The sequence below is a fragment of the Xenopus laevis genome, chromosome 1L (genome assembly GCF_017654675.1).
Source record: "Xenopus laevis strain J_2021 chromosome 1L, Xenopus_laevis_v10.1, whole genome shotgun sequence".
Taxonomy (NCBI): domain Eukaryota; kingdom Metazoa; phylum Chordata; class Amphibia; order Anura; family Pipidae; genus Xenopus; species Xenopus laevis.
Genome location: NC_054371.1, coordinates 77,529,309 through 77,551,902, shown reverse-complemented (window position 1 = coordinate 77,551,902; position 22,594 = coordinate 77,529,309). Strand labels below are relative to the sequence as shown.

General features: G+C 38.6%; 1 protein-coding gene across 1 annotated transcript in view; it reads right to left on the bottom strand.

The window, feature by feature from the left end:
• The window catches only part of tacr3.L (tachykinin receptor 3 L homeolog), a 57,533-nt gene extending 46,537 nt beyond the window's left edge, over positions 1-10,996 (bottom strand). The window contains exon 1 of the mRNA XM_018268754.2: positions 10,286-10,996. Coding sequence (XP_018124243.1) covers positions 10,286-10,725 — 440 coding nt within the window. The 5' untranslated portion in view covers positions 10,726-10,996. The remainder of the gene's footprint in view (positions 1-10,285) is intronic.
• Between the last annotated feature and the right edge of the window lie 11,598 nt (positions 10,997-22,594).

The following is a 22,594-nucleotide window of genomic DNA, read 5'->3' as shown; positions in this document are numbered from 1 at the left end:
GAGAATGCAAAACCACCCTCAGCAATGGCAGAACCTACAAGAACCAGAATCCTTCACTCTGATATTTTCTTGTTAGCCCTTAGCATTTTTTCCTTAGTTCAATTCACATATTTCACCCATATGTCACCCAGATATTGTGTATTAATCATTCTCACTGACAGAAATAATTTTCTGCCTTAGCCACATGATCTGTCTCTCTAAACAAAGGATATATATTTAAGTCTCACCACAGGGGATGCCTTAGGAAAAATGTATTATTATGCACTGTGGGAATCCTAATCTTGAATGTGCTTGCCTTGAGAATAAAGCTGGCCCGAACCACACTAGTTTGATCTCCATCTGAACTGTATGGCTCTTAGCGTGTGCACGGGCTTGACTGCAGAAGAAATTAACCAGTCAAACAGCTGATCTGTCTGTTGACTAAATGGCGATATGTGCATTGAGTTACTGGATGATCCAGAACTGGAAAGGCATTGCATGCCTGCCTATGATCCACAACAATATGAAATGCAACTCCCAGTATGCTTTAACAAATAACTATGTGTTGGAAAAAGTTTGAAATTATTCTATTATAAAACATATCAAGGCTCACAATTAAGCAACACTGCACACAATATAACAACATAACTTTCTGTGCTACTCCTTGAGTAATGATTATATCTTTGCATGATTTAGCCATTGATTGATTGGTTGATTGATTGATTTACAGCTGGCCTTTATTTTTAAAAAAATTTTTTTTTGTTATGTCTGAAATTGATTACAGTACATCATCATGCTAAACGGGACATTCACCTTTATATCATCATTAACTAGTAGCCTTCCTATTCTTTCATTTTTTGTTGTTACTGTTCCTTTAAAGTGAACTGCCTCTTTTAACTGTATCATGATTGTTATGACCTTGCTTTTGCCCACCCGGCAGATTAAATAAGTAAGAATTATCCAGTATTGTATCATTCATTTGCTTTTATGTAGAACAGATAATTTATTTTGTGGTTAGTTGATATTACATTGCATTCAAGCATCAGAACAATGGACATATCCGTAATGCATTTAGCTCTAATCACAACAGGAAGCCAGCTCTATACAAAAGAAGAAGATCTTCATTAGAGGATTTTCTTAAATAATTAGGCAGCTTTATGAATCTATCCCAGTGATGCTGTACTACAGCTCCCTACATGTTTTTCCCCTGATAATATGCTGGACTAGTCCAACAAAGTTTTGGTCATTGTTTATAGTGATGGTTTACATCACCTTTACATTTTAGCTTAAAGGGATCCTGTCATCAGAAAACATGTTTTTTTCAAAACGCATCAGTTAATAGTGCTACTCCAGCAGATTTCTGCACTGAAATCCATTTCTCAAAAGAGCAAAAAGATTTTTTTATATTCAATTTTGAAATCTGACATGGGGCTAGACATATTGTCAATTTCCCAGCTGCCCCTGGTCATGTGACTTGTGCCTGCACTTTAGGAGAGAAATGCTTTCTGGCAGGCTGCTGTTTTTCCTTCTCAATGTAACTGAATGTGTCTCAGTGAGACAAGGGTTTTTACTATTGAGTGTTGTTCTTAGATCTACCAGGCAGCTGTTATCTTGTGTTAGGGAGCTTCTATCTGGTTACCTTCCCATTGTTCTTTTGTTTGGCTGCTGGGGGGGGGAAGGGAGGGGGTGATATCATTGCAACTTGCACTAAAGCATTAAAAAGTGATTGAAGTTTATCAGAGTACAAGTCACATGACTTGGGGCAGCTGGGAAATTGACAATATGGCTAGCCACATGTCAGATTTCAAAATTGAATATAAAAAAATCTGTTTGGTCTTTTGAGAAATGGATTTCAGTGCAGAATTCTGCTGGAGCAGCACTATTAATTGATTCATTTTGAAAAAATGTTTTTTTCCCATGACAGTATCCCTTTAATAAAAATACATTAGAATAGAAAGACAACCCTAAATGTCTTAAAGTAGCAGAGTTAATAGCCCATCTATCAATGGCTGAATGTTTTCAGTTACTTTGATGTTGTAGAGCAAAAGAGCAACAGCAAAAACATAACTCCCTGACATTTTACAAATTACTTCCATCCCCATCCCTATAGCATTTGCAGGGGAGGCTCACACCTGTAATTGGCAACAATTTTTCAGTCAATCACAGGGGAAATTTTTAGTTTAGCTTTGCTTTAATCAAATGCAACTCTTGATCCTCTTGTATAAGCTTAAAAATGTCACGTCAAGTTCCCTATTTTGCTGCCTTTCTTTTTTATTAGTACTGGCAGGCTTACGTTTTTTTCTTATTTTACAGATATTGGTTTGTAGGGAAGAAGATCGTGAGAAGGAATTTAGAATAAAGGAATTATGTCATGATTGTTATGGTATAGTTTTTATTACTAAATTGGGATGTGTACACTGCAAATAATTAATTCCATTCTACCATTTCAAATTTTCTTCTTGAACCAATAAATGTATTTTTTTGCAATATTGGTGTGTCATTATGCCTGGCCATGTGCTTTTAGAAAGAGCCAGCACTTCACATTGGAACTGCTTTCAGGATATTGTTTCTCCTATTCAATGTAACTTGAAGGAGTTGCAACCTGGGTTAGCTGGACTTGGATTTTTACTATTAACTGCTGTTCTCATATCTACCAGTAGGTAGTGCATGGGAGGATTTTTAGCAATACAGATGTCATGGAGCTGTTATCTTGTTACCTTCCCATTATTCTGTTGATGGGCTACTGGAGGGAAAAGGGAGTGCAGTGCAACAGTAAAGAGTGATGAAAGTTTATCAGAGCACAATCCACATGACTAGGGACATCTTGGAAACTGACAACACGAATAGCCCCATGTCAGATTGCAAAATTAAATATAACAAAAAACCATTTACTCTTTTGAAAAATGGATTTCGATGCAGAATTCAGCTGGAAGAGCAATATGAACTCATGCATTGTAACGTACCTTGTAGTTTAGTGGGCCAGCAGGGACACCCGCCACGTGGTCCTCCCCCTTGATCGCCGGTAAGCACTAGGTCGCACGCAGCGCACACTTCCTGGTTTTATATGCCGTGCACATGATGTCATCTTGCCAAGTGGCGAGAGATTCAAATATTTGAAGGGGCTTTGAGCTCAAAATCATTGCCCGTGCCCGTTATTAGGTATTAGTTCCTGGATGTGATTCTTGTCCTGTTTGATTCCTGTTTTGACCCTTGCCTGTCTGACTATTCTGAACTCTGCCAAATCTGACCCTTGCTTGCCTGACTACTCTGAACTCTACTAATCATGACCAGTATTGACCCTTGCCTGCCTGACTATCCGTTGAATGCTGCCTGTACCGAACCCGGCTTGATTGACCTTGCTTGAACTCCGCCTGAACCGACCACTGCCTGTCTGACCCTGCTTGTACTCTGCCTGCCCTGACCTGCCTGACTATGCTTTTCGTCTATCTCCCTGAACCAGTGTCTTCTGTCCTAAACCTCGGTAACAACCGTGCCCCTTTGCCTGTCCAGAACATGTGCTTTGCTCCTCTCTTATGAAGACTTGGCGGCATCTGAGTAGCTGAGGGCTCCTCCTGGGAAGGATTCTACAGGTGGAAGCAGAGCCATAACCAGGGAGCTTAGCACCTGTTCTGGATTTAGGGAGCCAATCATGACATGCATTTTGTAAAAAACATGTTTTCCCATGACAGTATCCCTTTAATGGTTTAGGATCCTACCTATTCACTTTCACCCTACAGGCAAGTAGGTAGTTAAAAATCCTACTGCAAGTAACATTAATTAACTCTTTACTTATTTTACGATAACCACCCCTATACCATTAAAGGCGCTAACCCCCCCTCCCCCCTCCCGTGTATTGCCCCCCCTCCCTCCTCCCCCTGGCCTACCCCTCCCGCTGGGCAAATGCCCCTAACTTGTTACTTACCCTTCTGCGCAGGTCCAGTCCAGGAGTTCACAGCCGACATCTTCTTCCAAGCGATCTTCTTCCTCCTTTGACCGGCGCATGCGCAGTAGGATCATTTTGCCGGTACGATCTACTGCGCATGTGCGTGACTTTTGGCGCATGCGCAGTAGATCCGTACCGGCGAGATGCTCCTACTGCGCAAGCGCCAAAACGCCGGTCAAAGGAGGAAGAAGATCGCGTGGAAGAAGATGTCGGCTGTGAACTCCCTGGACTGGACCTGCGCAGAAGGGTAAGTAACAAGTTAGGGGCATTTGCCCAGCGGGAGGGGTAGGCCAGGGGGGAGGAGGGAGGGGGGGCAATACACGGGAGGGGGGGAGGGGGGTTAGCGCCGACGAGGTTTCCTTCCCCTTTAAGGTAAGAAACAAAGCACATATTTGCTTTTACTGTATATTTACAGCCAAATCCAGCAAACAGTGTTTCTAGAGTTTGGTGGTGGGTTAACTTAATTTCTTTTTATGAGAATGTAAGTAGAGACCTCGATTCTGGGATGGCAGTGGATGTGATTTACTTAGACTTTGCTAAAGCATTTGATACAGTGCCACACAAAAGGTTACTGGTTAAATTAAGGAATGTTGGCCTGGAACATAGTATTTGTACCTGGATAGAGAACTGGATAAAAGATAGACTACAAAGAGTGGTGGGAAATGGAACATTTTCTAATTGGACCAGTGTTGTTAGTGGGGTACCGCAGGACTCTGTACTAGGTCCCTTGCTTTTCAACTTGTTTATTAATGACCTGGAGGTGGGCATTGAAAGTACTGTTTCTATTTTTGCAGATGATACTAAATTGTGCAGAACTATAGGTTCCATGCAGGATGCTGCCACTTTGCAAAGTGATTTGTCTAAACTGGAAAACTGGGCAGCAAACTGGAAAATGAGGTTCAATGTTGATAAATGCAAGGTTATGCACTTTGGCAAAAATAATATAAATGCAAGTTATACACTAAATGGCAATGTGTTGGGAGTTTCCTTAAATGAAAAGGATCTAGGGGTCTTTGTAGATAACACGTTGTCTAATTCTGGGCAGTGTCATTCTGTGGCTACTAAAGCAAATAAAGTTCTGTCTTGCATAAAAAAGGGCATTAACTCAAGGGATGAAAACATAATTATGCCTCTTTATAGGTCCCTGGTAAGGCCTCATCTGGAGTATGCAGTTCAGTTTTGGACTCCAGTCCTTAAGAGGGATATAAATGAGCTGGAGAGAGTGCAGAGACGTGCAACTAAATTGGTTAGGGGGACGGAAGACTTAAATTATGAGGGTAGACTGTCAAGTTTGGGGTTGTTTTCTCTGGAAAAAAGGCGCTTGCAAGGGGAAATGATTACACTTTACAAGTACATTAGAGGACATTATAGACAAATGGCAGGGGACCTTTTTACCCATAAAGAGGATCACCGTACCAGAGGCCACCCCTTTAGACTAGAAGAAAAGAACTTTCATTTGAAGCAACGTAGGGGGTTCTTCACAGTCAGGACAGTGAGGTTGTGGAATGCACTGCCGGGTGATGTTGTGATGGCTGATTCAGTTAATGCCTTTAAGAATGGCTTGGATGATTTTTTGGACAGACATAATATCAAAGGCTATTGTGATACTAAACTCTATAGTTAATATAGGTATGGGTATATAGAATTTTAATTAAAAGTAGGGAGGGGTGTGTGTATGGATGCTGGGTTTTCATTTGGAGGGGTTGAACTTGATGGACTTTGTCTTTTTTCAACCCAATTTAACTATGTAACTATGTAACTATGTAACACACACACACACCCACCACCACCACGCTAACACTGGCCTAAGGGTAGGATGTATGGGTCACAGACTATCCTCACAGATTTCTTACCTATGAACTGTCACTCTACAGGCACTCGTTAATTATTATAGGGTAACTGCCTATATAGAATTAAGGGGGAAGGTAAGAAACAAATATACACTACATATTTGCTTTTACTGTATATTCACAGCCAAATCCAGTAGTGTTTGTAGCATTTGCTGGGTTGGTCTCTGTTCAGGAACCCCTTAACACACACACAACTAACACCAGGCTAACACTGGCCTAAGGGTAGGGTTTTTTGGTCACATGCTAGTTACATAGTTACAAAGTTCAATTGGGTTGAAAAAAGACAAAGTCCATCAAGCCCCTCTAAATGAAAACCCAATATCCATACACAAACCCCTCCATACTTTTACATCAATTATATATACCCATATCTATACTAACTATAGAGTTTAGTATCACAATAGCCTTTGATATTATGTCTGTCCAAGAAATCATCCAAGCCATTCTTAAAGGCATTAACTGAATCAGCCATCACAACATCACCCGGCAGTGCATTCCACAACCTCACTGTCCTGACTGTAAAGAACCACCTATGTTGCTTCAAATGAAAGTTCTTTTCTTCTAGTCTAAAGGGGTGGCCTCTGGTGCGGTGATCCACTTTATGGGTAAAAAGGTCCCCTGCTATTTGTCTATAATGTCCTCTAATGTACTTGTAAAGTGTAATCATGTCCCCTCCCCTCACAGACTATTCTCATAGATTTCCCTCTCACCTAAGCACAATGCCAAGGGTGTGGTTAATGTTGGTTATGGCAAATTACTGGTGAATGTAGGGCACCATACCTTTTACATTTTGTGCCACCTGTTTTAGGACTACAAATACATATAAAACCAAAATAAGTGACAGTATGCCTTCAGCTAGAAATGTGCAGATTAGTCATAAACATATGATTATCAGTAGCAATGATGCCCTTCATTATATTCCATGGATCATACCAGACACTTAAATTGATTCCAGGGATAAGAAACAGGAACAATGTTTTCACCTAGTAAATGTATTACTTATGAATGTGTATATAAGGCTATGCTTTCTTACGCCCTGACAGATGTTGGTGGAATCTGAGAAGGTTATTAAATTATTGGTCATGAAACAGTATTAGCTGAATATTCACCTGTCACTATTTACTCCAATAAAACATGATAAGTTAAAAGAGCAACATAAATTAATTCACAAGATGGAATGTAAATCCTAAAATACAACCTGTTGAATCTTAACATCTATTGTAATTAATATTCTCCTGCCGCATGGATAAGCTCTGTGAATTGCACTGTATAACATGTGACCATAATAGAAATAATGTTATTCTGTTCTGTTTTGAATACACAATTGACTCCCTGATCGGCACTGATTGAACATTTACACTTTTCTGTCTCTAATAAACATCACCGGAGCTCAATGGGCATTACAAACCTGAAGAAAGGGATTCGTTTAAGCAATTCCAATGTGCACATATCCAGCTGCAGTTGTAGTTTATCAGGTTGGAGAGCTCAGTGTTACAGCAAATAAAGCGGGGAGGTGTAATGATTACTTTGATTGTTTTCATGTTACACAGGATTAAAATGTCACATGGACTGTTGAGCTTTACTCCAGGCTTCATAGATGCAAAAGCAGATTATGTACCAGGTGACACAGATCGATACCTAGAGCTCAGGCAGCAGTGGCGGAACTAGATGTTACTGGGCCCCACAGAACATTCATTTTAGGGCCCCCAACATATCCAGAGATTGCCCTGTTTTACCAATAAATGTTGAAATTGCTCATTATTTGGGCCTCATAGTTACACCCCTGCCAACTTCCTAAATGATGTGCTTTTGATGAATTCTGACTGGTCCCTGATGCCAACCTGCAGGAAGATTGGCAGTGATAAGCCTGCCAGCAGAAGCCGGTGCACACAATGTGAAAGAGCCGAGCACTTAGCAGGGAGAAACAGGAGAGAGAATGTTTTTGTTTTGTTTTTTCAATGAAGCCTGGTACGAAGGTCTAGCTAATAGTGACCATTATAATCTGCTGTTGCTGGGCAATCAGTTACATTTAGCTGTTTCTATCTGTATAGTCATTCTCATGCTCCGAGCCCTGTAAAATTTCTCTTGGTTATCTACTGTGGCACTTACTGTAGCTTTTCATTGGTACATGTGCTGATTCCTGCATTAACTCTTACCTTCCTTTCACACATTCTACTTTGTGCTCTCTTTTCTCCCACCAGAATCAATAGGTTTTACTGGCATTAACATCTAATCTGTTGGGGGTGCTATTTCCATGAAGGTTTTAACCATACCCACCCAAAAAGCATCACTTCCGACAAGGTGGCAGAAGAGAGAGGGATAAGAGATACATAAATGCCAGTTTATTTCCAATTGCAGATAAGCAATGGACTGACAGGGAGAGAGAAGAAATACCACAATCTAGATGAAAAGGAGAGTGGGAGTTAATAACTCTTATTATAAAGCTGTGCTCTTTATGCATGGAATGGCTATAATCTATGCCACATTTATATGTACGGAGTCATTCTGAAACTGCATTAAGCATATTTAGGAAATGAATCACATCACTCTTTAGAGACAGTTTCTTTGTATATATATATATATATATATATATATATATATATATATATATATATATATCTATATATATATATATATATATATATATATATATATATATTTTATGGTGTTTGGGAAGAAAAGTTGCATGTAACTGTAAACTTGCTCACCTGCTTATTTTTGTGTGAATTTCATGGGAAAGAGAGTTAAAGGGATGTTGTGGTATACCTTGTTTGCAAAGTGCCCTAATCCTCTGTATTCCTATCATGCTTCATGGGTGGTAGCAGGATTTGGGGTTGAATGAAAAGTGTGTATAGTTATTGAATGTGGCTTACTGAACAAATCCAAGCACTCCAGTGTAGGTTTAAAGGGGAATAGCAATACATTTTATTGTATGTGAAGAAATGGGTCAGCACGGTGTTTCAGCTGATGCCTGGCTTGCTCAGGTGAAATAACAATGTGCTTGCCACTATTTATTCAGCCTGATTCTAGACACAGTTATGGCTTGAGTGGGCTTAACTATACCAAGATATTAGGGCAAGTACATTATGTATTATTACTTTAAATGGGCGACTGCACTATTCAGCTTTGTGGCATTAGGGAGGAGGCAGAGTTGTTCTTTAGGCAGATCAACTTGCAAATCTTGCCTGTGATAGTAGATCTATGTCCCCTCTATGTATGCAGTGACTCCTTTGAATTACTATAATTAGTAACACATATTTTTATAAAGTTTTGTCTTATTTACATATGTATAATGGTGGATACATGAACTACAGATGACCCTGCTTATTAGACTTTACTTTGCTCTGTGTAGGCAAGCAAGCTGTTGTAGGTAGGGCCATTTACTATGCCAGCTCCAACCCTTGGCATATGTTTAGTGCACTACCTACAGAAAGCATGAGTGCACATCTACATACAGAGAAAATCCATAAACATATGAACAGGCAGTTGGGGGAGGAGGGCCCCCAACTCTTCATCCTTCCCCAAAACTCTACCATTCTCGGCTCCCATTTGATTTTAATCTAGATTAAGGAAGAACACACAATTGCTTTGATGTTAACCTGGAATTTTCACTTGGACTCTGAGGGATTAAACTCAGTATAAAAGGATCTAGTTTGTTTCTGTAAATTGTTTGTATGAGTCAACTGGATTAGCTGTGAGGTTCAAATCCCTCAAGTATTATGGATGCACTTGATCGGGTTTACGCACAGAGAACAACGTTCTGGTTCCACAAATGTGTCATTTTTTCTCTAATTCGTCTTGGCATGTTTCATTTATTCAGCCATCAGTGCAAATAATCAATCACTAGACAGAGCAGAGCTGGCCCGTTGTCACATGCAGCTCATTCTGAATTTGCATTCGCTCTCTAGAGATCTAAGCAACAGTTAACTCTACACACGTTTCACAAAATCTATAAAAGCACGACAGTGGCACAGTATAACACTAGCGAATCCACAAGCAGTTTCAGGATCGATAGGAAATTGTGAACTGGTGAAAGCCTGCTTTTTGTTATATAAAAACACATTAAATCAGAAGCGGGGCATTAATTGCTCCCAGATACTTGTGCAGTACATCAAATGTTTTAAATGGGTGTAGAATGCAGAGATCTTGCATATTACTTTGTGCATTGCCCTCTATGCAGCTGTGTGGCATTAAATAAGTGGGGAGGGACATGTTAGTAATATATTTTACTACCATGCTAAATAAGCTTACACTTATTTCTATAGGATTCATAAGATATATGTTTCATCTTTGTCTTCTAAGCAATATAGGCAGGAGGTGTGCCCTGTAAGTGAAACACCTACAATACCAATATATCTCATAAAGAATTCCAACTACAGCAAGTATTATCCTAAACTAGTGCAGTTTCCAAACTTCTTGTTTCTGGGACAGCAATGACAAAAACCAATACATTTAGCCATAGATAGTTTTCCTTTGTAATTAACATCATCAATCATCATCAATCATAGCTTACCTATCCACAGCTATCGCAGACATGGAGTAAATGCTGGCAAATATGGATGTGATAGGGAAGAAGTTGTGAAATCTGCAGTAAGCCTCTCCAAAGTACCACTCGTTGTGCAGGGCATAAATGAAATTCACCAGGGTGTTAAAAGCTGCCATGGAAGCATCTGAGAATGCCAAGTTCACCAGAAAGTAGTTGGTCACTGTTCTCATTCTTTTGTGGGCCAGGATGATCCAAATGACAATGATGTTTCCGAACACAGCCACGGCTACCATGGATCCATAAGCCAGAGACCAAAGGACAATACGCCAAGGAGGCTGCACAAACTTGTGAGACAGAGGGGAACTCACATTTCTTTGAGTGCTGTTCGGCCATAACACCCCTTCCCCCAGAGGGTTGAAAATTCCACTGACATCTCCAGAAGTAAGGTTTGTGGGCATGGAGGTCATTCTTCCTTTAAATGTTCAGTATGCCAACAAACTCTATAACAGCACTAAGCCTTTTCAACTTCAAAGCAGTAATGCAAACAGAAGATGCTTGAATAGAAACTAAAAGCTCTGAGCATTTTCTGGGTAACAAGTTAAAAAAAGCTCAAAAAAAGCTCACCATGGCAGTTAAAAGCTGAAAGCTTGGCAAGAACTGCCCTTCATTCAAAGCAAGTTCTTTCCAATGTGCTGCGAGCTAGAACAAAACGTAGCAGCTGGTGTGAGCCTTTTATAGAAAAGGGTCCTCCTATGTCTAGGAAAGCTCAGTGAAATCATAGGGAGGGAGGGGGTCTGGGATAGGCACGCAGAGTACTGCTTCTCTGCTACTAACACATAAACAGGTAAGGGCAATGGCACTGTGACACAACAACAGAACGTGCCTTGTATTCCTGTCACTTGCTGCCATCCTTTTTCCATGGTCTGAATCTCTGCATTTATATTACATTTTGTATTTTAGTTAACTCCCGGAGAGCTGGAGAGCAAGTGATCTGTTGTATTGGAAATTCTGGAAGGGGCTGTCCATGGTGCTGAATGTATATAGTCAAATGCTCATGTACTGCACTCCTTCATTTCCAGATTAACCCATAATGCAGCATTTTTTTTTTTAGAGATGGTAAAAGTTTAGAACCCATAGTAGATTTGGCATTGGGGGGGACAGAAATGTGCTCGGGTGTAGTGGATACCGTCAATTCAAAAATTATTCCAGAACCAAATTCAGATTTGGCAGCCCTTCTTCTCTTACTAGCTGTTCACTGGTCACTAGTTTCTGAGAGCATTTACTCCACACAGTTGATACTGTGGGGCAGATTTATTAATGATTAAATTGGGCATACGCTTTATATATAGTAGAAATTTCTCTGGCCCTTCAAGTCCTGTGTAACAAGTAGCTTCTGTGTAGCCTTCTGATTATGTTTTATTGAAAATACATTGGCACCCGTGTTAGCCTTTCCTTAAATCTTTAGTGCCCTCTTTTCTGGCACCTAGGCTGAAATGAGGGAAGTTTGAAAACTCTGGATACTTTTGACTTAAAAATAAACACCACACATAGGAGAATACAAGGAACTGTGGCTGGTGTAACGAAAAAAAGCAGGAATATTAACAGTTCTTGTATGACAAAGATAACTGACTGCCCAGTAAAACCATCTGCTAATTGGCATCTGTGTATGGCATCTGCATATTCTTCTTCAACTTCCCCTGTACCTTTTTTAGGATCTCTGATCCAATCACCCTGCTTCTCTCTTTTCCTCCTCAGTAAATGAGGAAAATGGCCCTCAATTCATGAAACTTGTAAGCTTTTGCTCCTTTACAGCAAGAGAATGCATAGCATTTTCGCAATCCAAATGAAAATTCTAAAGCAGGAGCAGGCTGTAGAATGAAGAGCATTTCAGCTATATGCATGACTAGGCACAAGGGCTCAAATGGAAATCCTTTGTAAAAAAAAAAAAATAAAAAAAAATATATATATATATACTCACGGGTATTGTGAAAAAAGGCTTTTATTGGAGTATTACAATCTACCCCACATCAACGCGTTTCGGTTCTCTCTGAACCGTCGTCACAATATCACTATATATATATATATATATATATATATATATATATATATATATATATATATATATATATATATATATATAACAGCACTTAATCATACAAGCATACGTTCAATGTGTATAGTACAATTCCAGGCAGAAGTTTTCTAATTTTACTGCATCTATTGAAGCAGACCAGTGATCTATGGATCTACTGTCACCTTTGAGGGTGATCATAGCACCAGGGTTCCCCTTTGTCAGTAGGCACACGGTGTGAAATTTGAGGAAGTGTAAGGAGCAACAATAGACAAAAGTACCTTTTTAGAATGGCTTATATTCTTGCAATGACTGTGGCAACGACTGTGGCAACATTGTGTGACAGCAACTGAGCTTTGCGGTCCCATATGAACTCTTGTATTAATTATTTATTATCATCCTAAAACAAGTTAACATTTTCTGTATGCATACAGCCTAGTCAGTCATAATCCTGTATGTATTTTAATGGGATAATTAGATATGACACACCCTGGAAGATTATTTGGTGGTGAATGTCCTGTATTTTATCTGTTGTATAAGAATGGATTGTTATTCATCTTTCTGCTATTCTTACTGACTATAATCCCAAACACAGAGTAGGTTTTCTCTTCTTTGCTGTGCATCTGGAGGAGAGACAAGCAGCTAGATGTGTAGGTTACTGGGCCATGGGGCATCACTCGACCTGCCACTAGAGTACTGGAGTACTACATATCACCATCTGCTTGAGGAAAGACATATCTATCCCTTCTTGTATCTCTACAAAGTGTATATTTATAGGGACATAAACTAAGTTAGGTGCCCCTAGCTCTCCAAAGTAGGCATACCATATGCAATTACAGATTTGGATTTTCAATTGAGAATCCGTCATATTAGCAGTCAAACTATTTTTAACAAACATATTAGGATCACAAATGTGCAAATTTTGCTTTCCATCATTACATTGTAATCAATCTACACAAGGGAGGATTTATTACTGTTTAGGTGCAGAGCAAGAAAACTATGTAAAGTTAAGCTTAATCTGACCCGTTTTGTCAAAAATTCGTGAAACGGACGGTAAATTTTTTTAGACGCATGACGCCATACAAGTCTATGGGTGGCATTTTCCCCGGCAAAACAAGGCGAAAAAATTCACCCAATCCCTAGGAGAGAGTTATGTATAAGTATAAACAAAGCAAGTAGGATTCTCATTGCAAGATCCTATTGTATTATTTTGTCCTCTGTTGAATGATTTGGAACATGTTTTATTGTGCAGAGTTGCTTTAAAAATCCACATCCATGGTTGCTGGACTACGGGTTTATCCTTTGGTAATAAAATAGAAAATGTTAGGAGTTATAGTCCAATATATGGGGAGAGGGAATATGTTATTGAAGGTTTATTATGTCTCCTTAAATTGGTGCAAAAAAAAAGAAATAACAAATTGCTAATTTATGTGTAATTTAAAAAACAGCTAAAGACCAAAAGACATACTGCACTACAAAATAGTACGTTATTTGTTCTCACCATCCTCAGTCAGTCCAACCGAGATCTCTGCAAGTCTGTCTAAGGCTAAGGCCACACTAGGCGATAGCGCCGCGATTTGACTCGCGGCGACTTTTCGCCGCGACTTTTAAGCCGCAATCGCTGGGGAAACTTTTGCGCTGGCGTCTATGGGGAATCGCGAAAAATCGCCAGCGTAAAAACACACGCGGCGATCTTTTCTCTACCGTCGCTCGAAATTGCCTCGCTAGGCGATTTCGAGCGACAATAGAAAAAAGATCGCCGCGTGTCGCCGCGAAAAATCGCCAGCGTAAAAACACACGCGGCGATCTTTTCTCTACCGTCGCTCGAAATTGCCTCGCTAGGCGATTTCGAGCGACAATAGAAAAAAGATCGCCGCGTGTGTTTTTACGCTGGCGATTTTTCGCGATTCCCCATAGACGCCAGCGCAAAAGTTTCCCCAGCGATTGCGGCTTAAAAGTCGCGGCAAAAAGTCGCCGCGAGTCAAATCGCGGCGCTATCGCCTAGTGTGGCCTTAGCCTAAAGGATTCCAATGCTTTCCTCTCATCTTAATTCTGCTGCAAATGTTTATTCCTTCCAGCCTAATGATTTGTTCCCTCTGGGTCTTCAGAAAGGCGACGGAGCACAGAAACAGCTGTCATCTCTTAGTGTTGTATTGCATTTATTTATTTAGGCATTAGTGTTGTATACTTGTCTTAATATACTGGTATGTATGTATCTAATGTGCTTCTTTGTCTGCCTGCTAGTGTATTGTGCCTGTGGTTTTTATGCCTCACTGTACTACTGAGTGTAAACTTGAACAAGCATTTTCTTGGTTACATTTGCATAATTTGTCTTTTTTAAGTGTTTGTTGGTCTGTGAGCATACCTATTCCAGACAAATGCTACTGATGTTAATGGTGTGCATTAGCTCTTCTTCCTAACTAGGATGGAATTATAGCTCTTCACTTGGAAAATTGATTTAATGAAAAAATGAAAAAAACACAGAACAAAATGGGGAAGGGTCAAAATAAACCAATGCAAATAAATGTGGAGAGGAGAGAATAGGAAAGCAGTGGAGAAACAGGAAGAAATTAGAAGGATATAAGGAAAGCATGGACAGTGGTAGACTAAAGGAAGAAAGCCATAAAGTACAAGAGCTGAAAACTATTTGTTGTCCAAAAAAAAAACCCAGAAAGAAGTATGCAAGAAGACTGAGAAAAAAGTAGTAGTAGGGTAAAAAACCAATCAAATAAAGAAGATGGAAATACAGATATGGGATCCAGTATACATAAACCTTTTATCCAGAAAGTTCCTAATTATGGGAAGGCTATCTAATATTCTTCGTTTTTAATCAAATAATTCAAATATTTCAAAATTATTCAGTTTTTTCCTGTAATAAGAAGACAGTACCTTGTACTAAGAAATAATTAATCCTTATTGGAGGCAAAACAATTCGATTGGGGTTAACTAATGTTTAATTGATTTTGTATTAGACTTAAGGTATGGCTTTACAATTATGGAAATATCCTTTATATGGAAAATCCCAGGTCCCAAGCATTCTGGATATAGGTCCAATACATGTACATTAAAAGACAGATACAAAATCATCACAAGCACTGCTGGTAGCCGTACTCTCTACTTATTGCACAATAATACACACAGGGCCAGATTTAACTCAGTGAGAAAAAGTTATGTCATGGTTTACCATGTGAAATGTCATTGATGAGGTCTAATTCGAGGAGAAAAAAACTTTTCTCCAAATTCAGTTTTTTTCCCATAGACTTCAATAGCGTTTTCATGTGATAAACAGTGACAAGTTTTTCTGAATTGAATTGCATCTCAAATTGATTCTTGTCCATGAGTTTTCCTCAAATAATAATACACAGATACAAGCAGATTCAGCCCTTGTCATCTACCCTAAATTAGAGCCAATTTGTAACAACATACTTCTCTTTCTTTGATTCACAGCATCATGTTGGCCAGGTTATAGTTCTGTTTTAGGATGAAAAGAAACAAAGTCACAAAGAAGAGGCTGCAGCTGCCAGAGACACCTACATTGTTATCAGGATAAAGCTAGAATATCAGCAGAGGCTTAGATGTTTAAACATAATTACTGTGCGTGCCCTGCTTGAGAGAAAATCTCTAGGGTGTTGCCCCCTAGTGATGCGCAGGTCGCCCGCACCCCCTTTGCAGGTTGGGGGGTGGGTCCAAGTCGAGCTCTTCCTCCTACTCTAGCCACCTGCCACCTTTAACTGCCGGCATTCGACTGTATACCAGCGCCTGCTCGCCACACCCCTTTTGTGACATCATTGGCGGGGCAATAAAGAGAAGGCGGGCACGGGTGGAGGGAGCTCAGGTACGGGTCGGGAAAAACCCGACCTGCACATCACTATTGCCCCCCATGGACTCTTGTGCACTGATGAACTCCTGCAAGAAGGAAAACAGATCAGTAGCTAGTAGCTAAGCTATTATATGCAAACCTGGGCATAATATGTTTTGGATCCAAAAAGTAAAGTATACAGGAAAAATGTTCGATCGCAGAAAATTAACTGCTCAAAAGTATTTATACAAGAAAAATGTTCGATAGCAGAAGATTAACTGCTCAAACGTATTTATTGCCACACAACATGTTTCGAGTCTGTGGGGCTCTTTCTCAAGTGTGAACAGCACAGTGAAACAAGATATTTAAAGTGTTATATAGGAAGTGATCTGCACAGGTAAGTAGCCACCCCACCCACTCTCAAGCCATGTCAAGTCCCAATTCATGAACGTGTCCGAGTGGATTAATCAAGTGCACAGACCGTGTAAAAATAAAAGCATGAGAGAAGTGAGCACTACAGCTAGTACTGCCTATATAGTTAAGCCTACCAGCCCACTCCACCAAGCATATTTAGGACATATAAAACTGACAAAGGGAATTTTAGGCTCTAATAGGAAGAATAAATCAAACTTGCCCATACATTATCATGAGCAGTATTCTCGAGTGTTCAAGAAATGGACTAGGGCAAGAAGTCAAATTCTGAAAAAATAGGTAAAAGAATAACAATTAGTACCTTATATACACAATTACAGATAAAATAAAAATGTCTGGCTTTGGAATTGGTCTGGTACCCCAAGCAGTTAAATACTTCTGGAAAAAATTACATATCTTTTGTTTAGATAACTGTTGTGAGGCTCCCACTGTAAAAAGTATGCGCCTCTTTACTTCCTGCTGTTTAATTAATATGCCCTGTGCACAAGCAACTGGAACAATAGAAAACAGCCATATCATGAATCTCACCTCTTATGATCTCTGTCTGTTCAGCTGGTGGGCCCATTGGTTGTTGTACCTGATCAGCATGTGTATGGCCTCCTTCTTACTAATTGAAAGTATACACAGGCTGTGGAGGTTTTACAATATTTTCATGTTTATACAATTTCTTTCTTTGTTTTTTACCCACTTTCTCATTTCTATTCATGTCAGTAGTTAGCACTATAATCTGTTCTGATATGATTTGACTTTTGAATTATGTTTTGGATGGTAATTTCCTGCGATACCTGTAAGTATGTATATTTGTGTCCTTCATTTTCTCTTTTTATTGAATATTCTAGTTGTACCAAAACTGCATATTTGAAATCATAATGTAAAAAGGGTTGTTCACCTATGAGTTAAATTTTAGTATGCTGTAGAGCATGACATTCTGATACAATTTGCAATTGCTTTTCACTTTCTATTATGTGTGGTTTTTGAGTTATTTAGCTTTTTATACAGCAGCTCTCCAGAATGCAGTTTTAGCAATCTGGTTTCTAGGGTCTGAATTTCCAAAGCAACCATGCATTGATTTGAATAAGAGACTGGAATATGAATAGGAGAGGGCCTCATGAATAGGATGAGTAATAAAAAGTAGCAAAAACAATAAATGTGTAACCTTACAGTGTATTTGTTTTTAGGTAAACCCCATTTGAAAGATGGAAAGAATATAAAGAAGAGCACAAACTACAAAAAAGAAATAATGGAGACCAATTGAAAAGTTGGTTAGAATTTATATATATATGAATGAATAAAACACTAAAACTAGTACTGAAAAAATATGGTAATACGGCTCAAGGCTATATCAACATTGAAACATTCAATTCATTGCTGTATACAATATGATCTGTAGTGGAATCTTAATCATTTCATATGTCGCAGACTTGAGGCTATTAAAACTAATTCAAACTGGAAGAGATATTAAATGATGCTGAAATGTATACAGCAAGAACAGTAGAATGAAAAGCTGCTAATAGGCTTTTACAGAACACGGATACTGAGGCACCCAACAGTGTATGAGTTCAAGTTAAAACATGAATTAAAAAGAACATTGCTATAATTGTGGTGGAAAAAGCCAAAGCTATAGACAATGATATTAAACCACAGATAAAATAAATCATGTGGTCAGGCAAGTAGAAACTGTCCAACCCAAAGTCATCAGAGTTTAAACCATTTTGGGTCAGGCATGAAAAAGCAGTACATTCTTCAAAAGTTCTCTGTTATTACTTACTCCCTTTTATCAACCAAGAGAAATTCCTTACCATTTGCCATAGCTTAAAACTGAAAGAACTAACGCTTGACATCATTAGGAGACTTTATTACTCTAGACTGACGCTAAAGCCTTTGCATGGGTACCAATTTGGCATTTACATAATAATACTAATTATAGTATCAATTAGGTAAATTTTTCTATAGCAGAATTCGAGCACCTATGTCTATAGCAGCATTAAGAATTTAGCAGTATCAGTACCAATATAAGAAAACATTTTATTTTTATGCCTGTAAAAAAACAGGATTCATCTTTTTTTTGGGGAGGGGGGGAACCAGCAAATTTATTTTTGAAAAGGAAAATATTGAATTGTGCAGTGCTGATTACATTCTGTTCTGCATTTAATGGGGTTAATGTAATAACGGATGCAATGTTTGCTGCAGGTCTTATTTACTGTTCAGATCTTTGAAACCATATACAGTACTGTGTTTGATGTGAGAGTTTGGCATAAAGGACAGGGACAGCAGGAGGAATAGGCAGACAAATGACAGGGAACCCTAATTTGTGGGAATGGGTGGTATTAGTATATGTATAAAGATGCTTGAAATGTACTGTGTCCTGACTGTTGACTAGTGCTTACAGGAGAACTAAACCCTAAAAATGAATATGTCTAAATGCCATTATCTATATACTGGAATTATTGCTCCAGCCTAATGTTTCAGCTTCTCAATAGCAGCAATGATCCAGGACTTCAAATTTGTCACAGGGGGTCACCATCTTGGAAAGTGTCTGCGACACTCACATGCTCAGTGGGCTCTGAGCAGCTGTTGAGAAGCTAAGCTAAGGGGGTCGTTGCAAGATATCAAGCAGAAAATGAGGTTTGTCTGTAATATATCAGCCTTATATTGTGACATTTATATTCTACGTGTACTGTATATTGTGAGCTGGTCCCTGAGCTCAGTAAGTGACAGCAGCACAGAGCATGTGCAGTGAATAAGCAGAAAAGAGGATGGGGAGCTACTAAAAGGCTGTGGTTGCCTTGGGCTGGTACAGAAGTCCAAAACATAATGCACAACATTTCTAGCCTACTTCTTTAGTTAAACTTTAGTTCTTCTTTAAAATGTACCATGGCCTGGCTGTTCCAAACATTATTAGTGCTTATCACAGTTGTAACTAGTAGCTTTATGTTGTTTTCCTTTGCAGAGGTAACTTATAAATACAGTTACAGGCCTCCCTGATAGTTTGAATAGTCCCCACTAATTACCCCTTTTCCTAATCCCTTGATACTGAGTGCTTCACTTCTACAGAAAATCATCAAGAATAATATATTGTTCACACATACACAACATATTTTGTGTCTCATGTTCATGAGGGAGAAAAGAAATGCAATTTGCACAAGGAAACACATTACACTGAAATGCTTTTGCAGTTTTTAAATTGAAAATTGCACACAGTGACAAAAGTCCTACTGAAAACCGTAATATGAAATTGGTAAAACAGGCAATAGTCACATGAAGCAGAAACCTAGCAGTGACACTTAGGTAATTAGGTGCTGAAAATATGGACAATGATCACAAGTCACATTAGCCACATCTTGTGCACGCCTCAGTTTGTTTGGAGAAAATGTAGATGTACTCATTGCCTATTTATGGGGCTCCTTCTCTAGGTTTATAAGAAAATTGACAGCTGCATCTTGATTCTTGATCCACTAAAGGCAATGTGATACGGTACAGGTATGGAAATCCCTTTCCCGGATACATGATATTTAGAAAGCTCTAAATTACCGGAAGACCATATTAAGCAAATAATTCTTTTTTTTCTAAATTATTCCCTTTTTTTCTGTAATAATAAAATAGTACCTTGTACTTGATGGTAACCAAGCTGCACAATTCCATATTGTTGGCAGAAGAAATCTATTGGATTTATTTAATTTTGAAATGATTTTTCTTAACAGACTTAAATGACCAGTAACATCAAAAAAAACACCAAGACAAATTAAACTTTCTAATCGCAAAGTCTTTATTAAGAAATAACTCCGCTTCCACTCCTTTTCAGAAAAGGCGATTGAGATCCATTGTGTGGTGCTTGATTTCTCCTCCCTGCCTTCCTTATATATAGCCAGGGAGGAGAAATCAGCAACGCACCATGGATCGCCGTCCTGTCGCCTATTCTGTAGAGGAGCGGAAGCGGAGTTTCTAAAGTTATTTCTTAATAAAGGCTTTGCGATCTTAAAGTTGAATTTGTCTTGGTGTTTTTTTTCAATATATACTAGTGAATTTTTTTAAATTTTTTTTGATGTTACTGGTCCTTTAAGATATGGTGAAGCCTATTAGAGAAAGATCCCTTATTCCAAAAACCCCAGGTCCCAAGCATTCTGGATAAAAGATCCTTTTAACTGTACTAGTTTTTCATATTCAGCTGAATTCAACTTTGCCTAAATACAGCCAATTGATTAACCAAATGAGTTTTCATTCAACTACTTTATAAATTCCATTCGTTAAAGACAAAATTAACATTGTCATATATAGTTATTAACAGATAGGGTAATAGTCATCTATCACTTTGGATATCTCTTAACTCTCTGAAGGATACCATCTTTCGCTTTCTTCTGTGCAGCCTTATGAATAATAACTTTTCTATGTGTGTCATACAAGGCTAGTTTCAAATAAAAAAGTCAAGAAAACATCACTAAATATTTTCTTTTTAGTTATGTGAAAAATGGTAGAGGAGCATATGGTCAAGGCCAGGATGAGGAGCAGACCAAAGTAGAAGTAAGTAAAAAGAAAGTCATTTGCATTCCTAAGAAGCCACTAGGAGACAATAATCAGATCTCAAAATGCTGGTTGTTAATCTTAAACTAAATGCACAACTTCTCATTTAATCAAATTCCAAGTATATTGTGTTATTATGATTTTTGAGCCATCTCCCTTCCTCCCAGGATGTCTAAATGATTTTCTCCTTGGACCACTGTAAACAAAACCTTTTTCCACTTTCGCTAATGAATGCTAGTTAAAATGAAATAATAAATGCTAGTAGAGACATTAACCTTGCATTGCTAATTTGTTAGTCTAACTGAGCCACACATTTATTGATAATATTTCAAAACTACTATAGCTTCTTTGAAAATATATTCGTGATATACCCATGAGTGAAGGATATATTCTTTTTATATTATTTGTGCTCCCCTTATAAATCAGATGTGAGTTGAAGCGTATCCAGGAAGCCAATCACTTGAACTGCTGTTTCCTAATTTATTCATTTAGTGGAGGAGTGAATGCCTTTGGAATAAGATGTGTCCAGTTATAAGGAATAATTTCTTAGTAAAATGATCTAATGATTTCAGGAAATAACCCTGTTAAGCCTTTTTGCGGTTGAGTAATCTAGGGTTAAAGGAGAACTAATGTTTAACAATAAAGTAGGTTTGAAATGCTACACGTTATGTTTTTGGGTTCCGTACCAGCCCAAGATGACCAGACCTATTATGTAGTGAAGATGTGTGCCTCTTAATATAGCCAGTAGTTCCCCATCTTCTTTTGTGCTTATTCAAAGCATATGCTCTGTGCTGCTGTTAATAACCCGAGCTTAGGGACCAATTTACAAAGTAGTGTGTGTTGATTGATTAGTAGTTAAATCAGATTCACATTAAATGGCAGCAGAAACCAGTGCAATTTGCTTCTGCATTTAATTTCTTATCCCTGTAGCATCAGCTTCAATGACAGATGAACCTCATTTTCTCATGTGAGTGTCTCTGAACAAAATCCAAGCTGAGAAACTCCTGTGACAACTTTGAAGACCTGGATCATTATCTGAACCTTTAAGTTGGTTCAATATGTTCAGTATTTAAAATGTGGCATTTTTAGGGTTTAGTTCTCCTTTGAGACTAAGGGCCAGATTCAATTTGAAGAGAAAACCTTATCTGCTTATTCAATTCCAGATTCCCCCATAGAGCCAGATGCAATTCAATGAGAAAAACGTATCTCACTGTTTACCATTATCAGCCAGTACTACTATGGTTACTACAGATGCTTCAGACTATTGTGTTGGTGCAGTTCTTACACAGATCCATGCTGTTCATACAGAGAAAACTGTTGCATTTGCATCCAGAACACTTACAGAGACAGAGCTTAAGCATTCCACTTTTAAAAAAGAAGCTCTAGCATGTGTTTGGGCAACAGAAAAATGTAGAACCTACCTAAGGGGTAGAGAATTTACCTTATGCACTAATCATAGCCCTTTAAATACACTGCTTACAACAAAGGGACTAGGAAGAGCTGGAATGCGTATAGC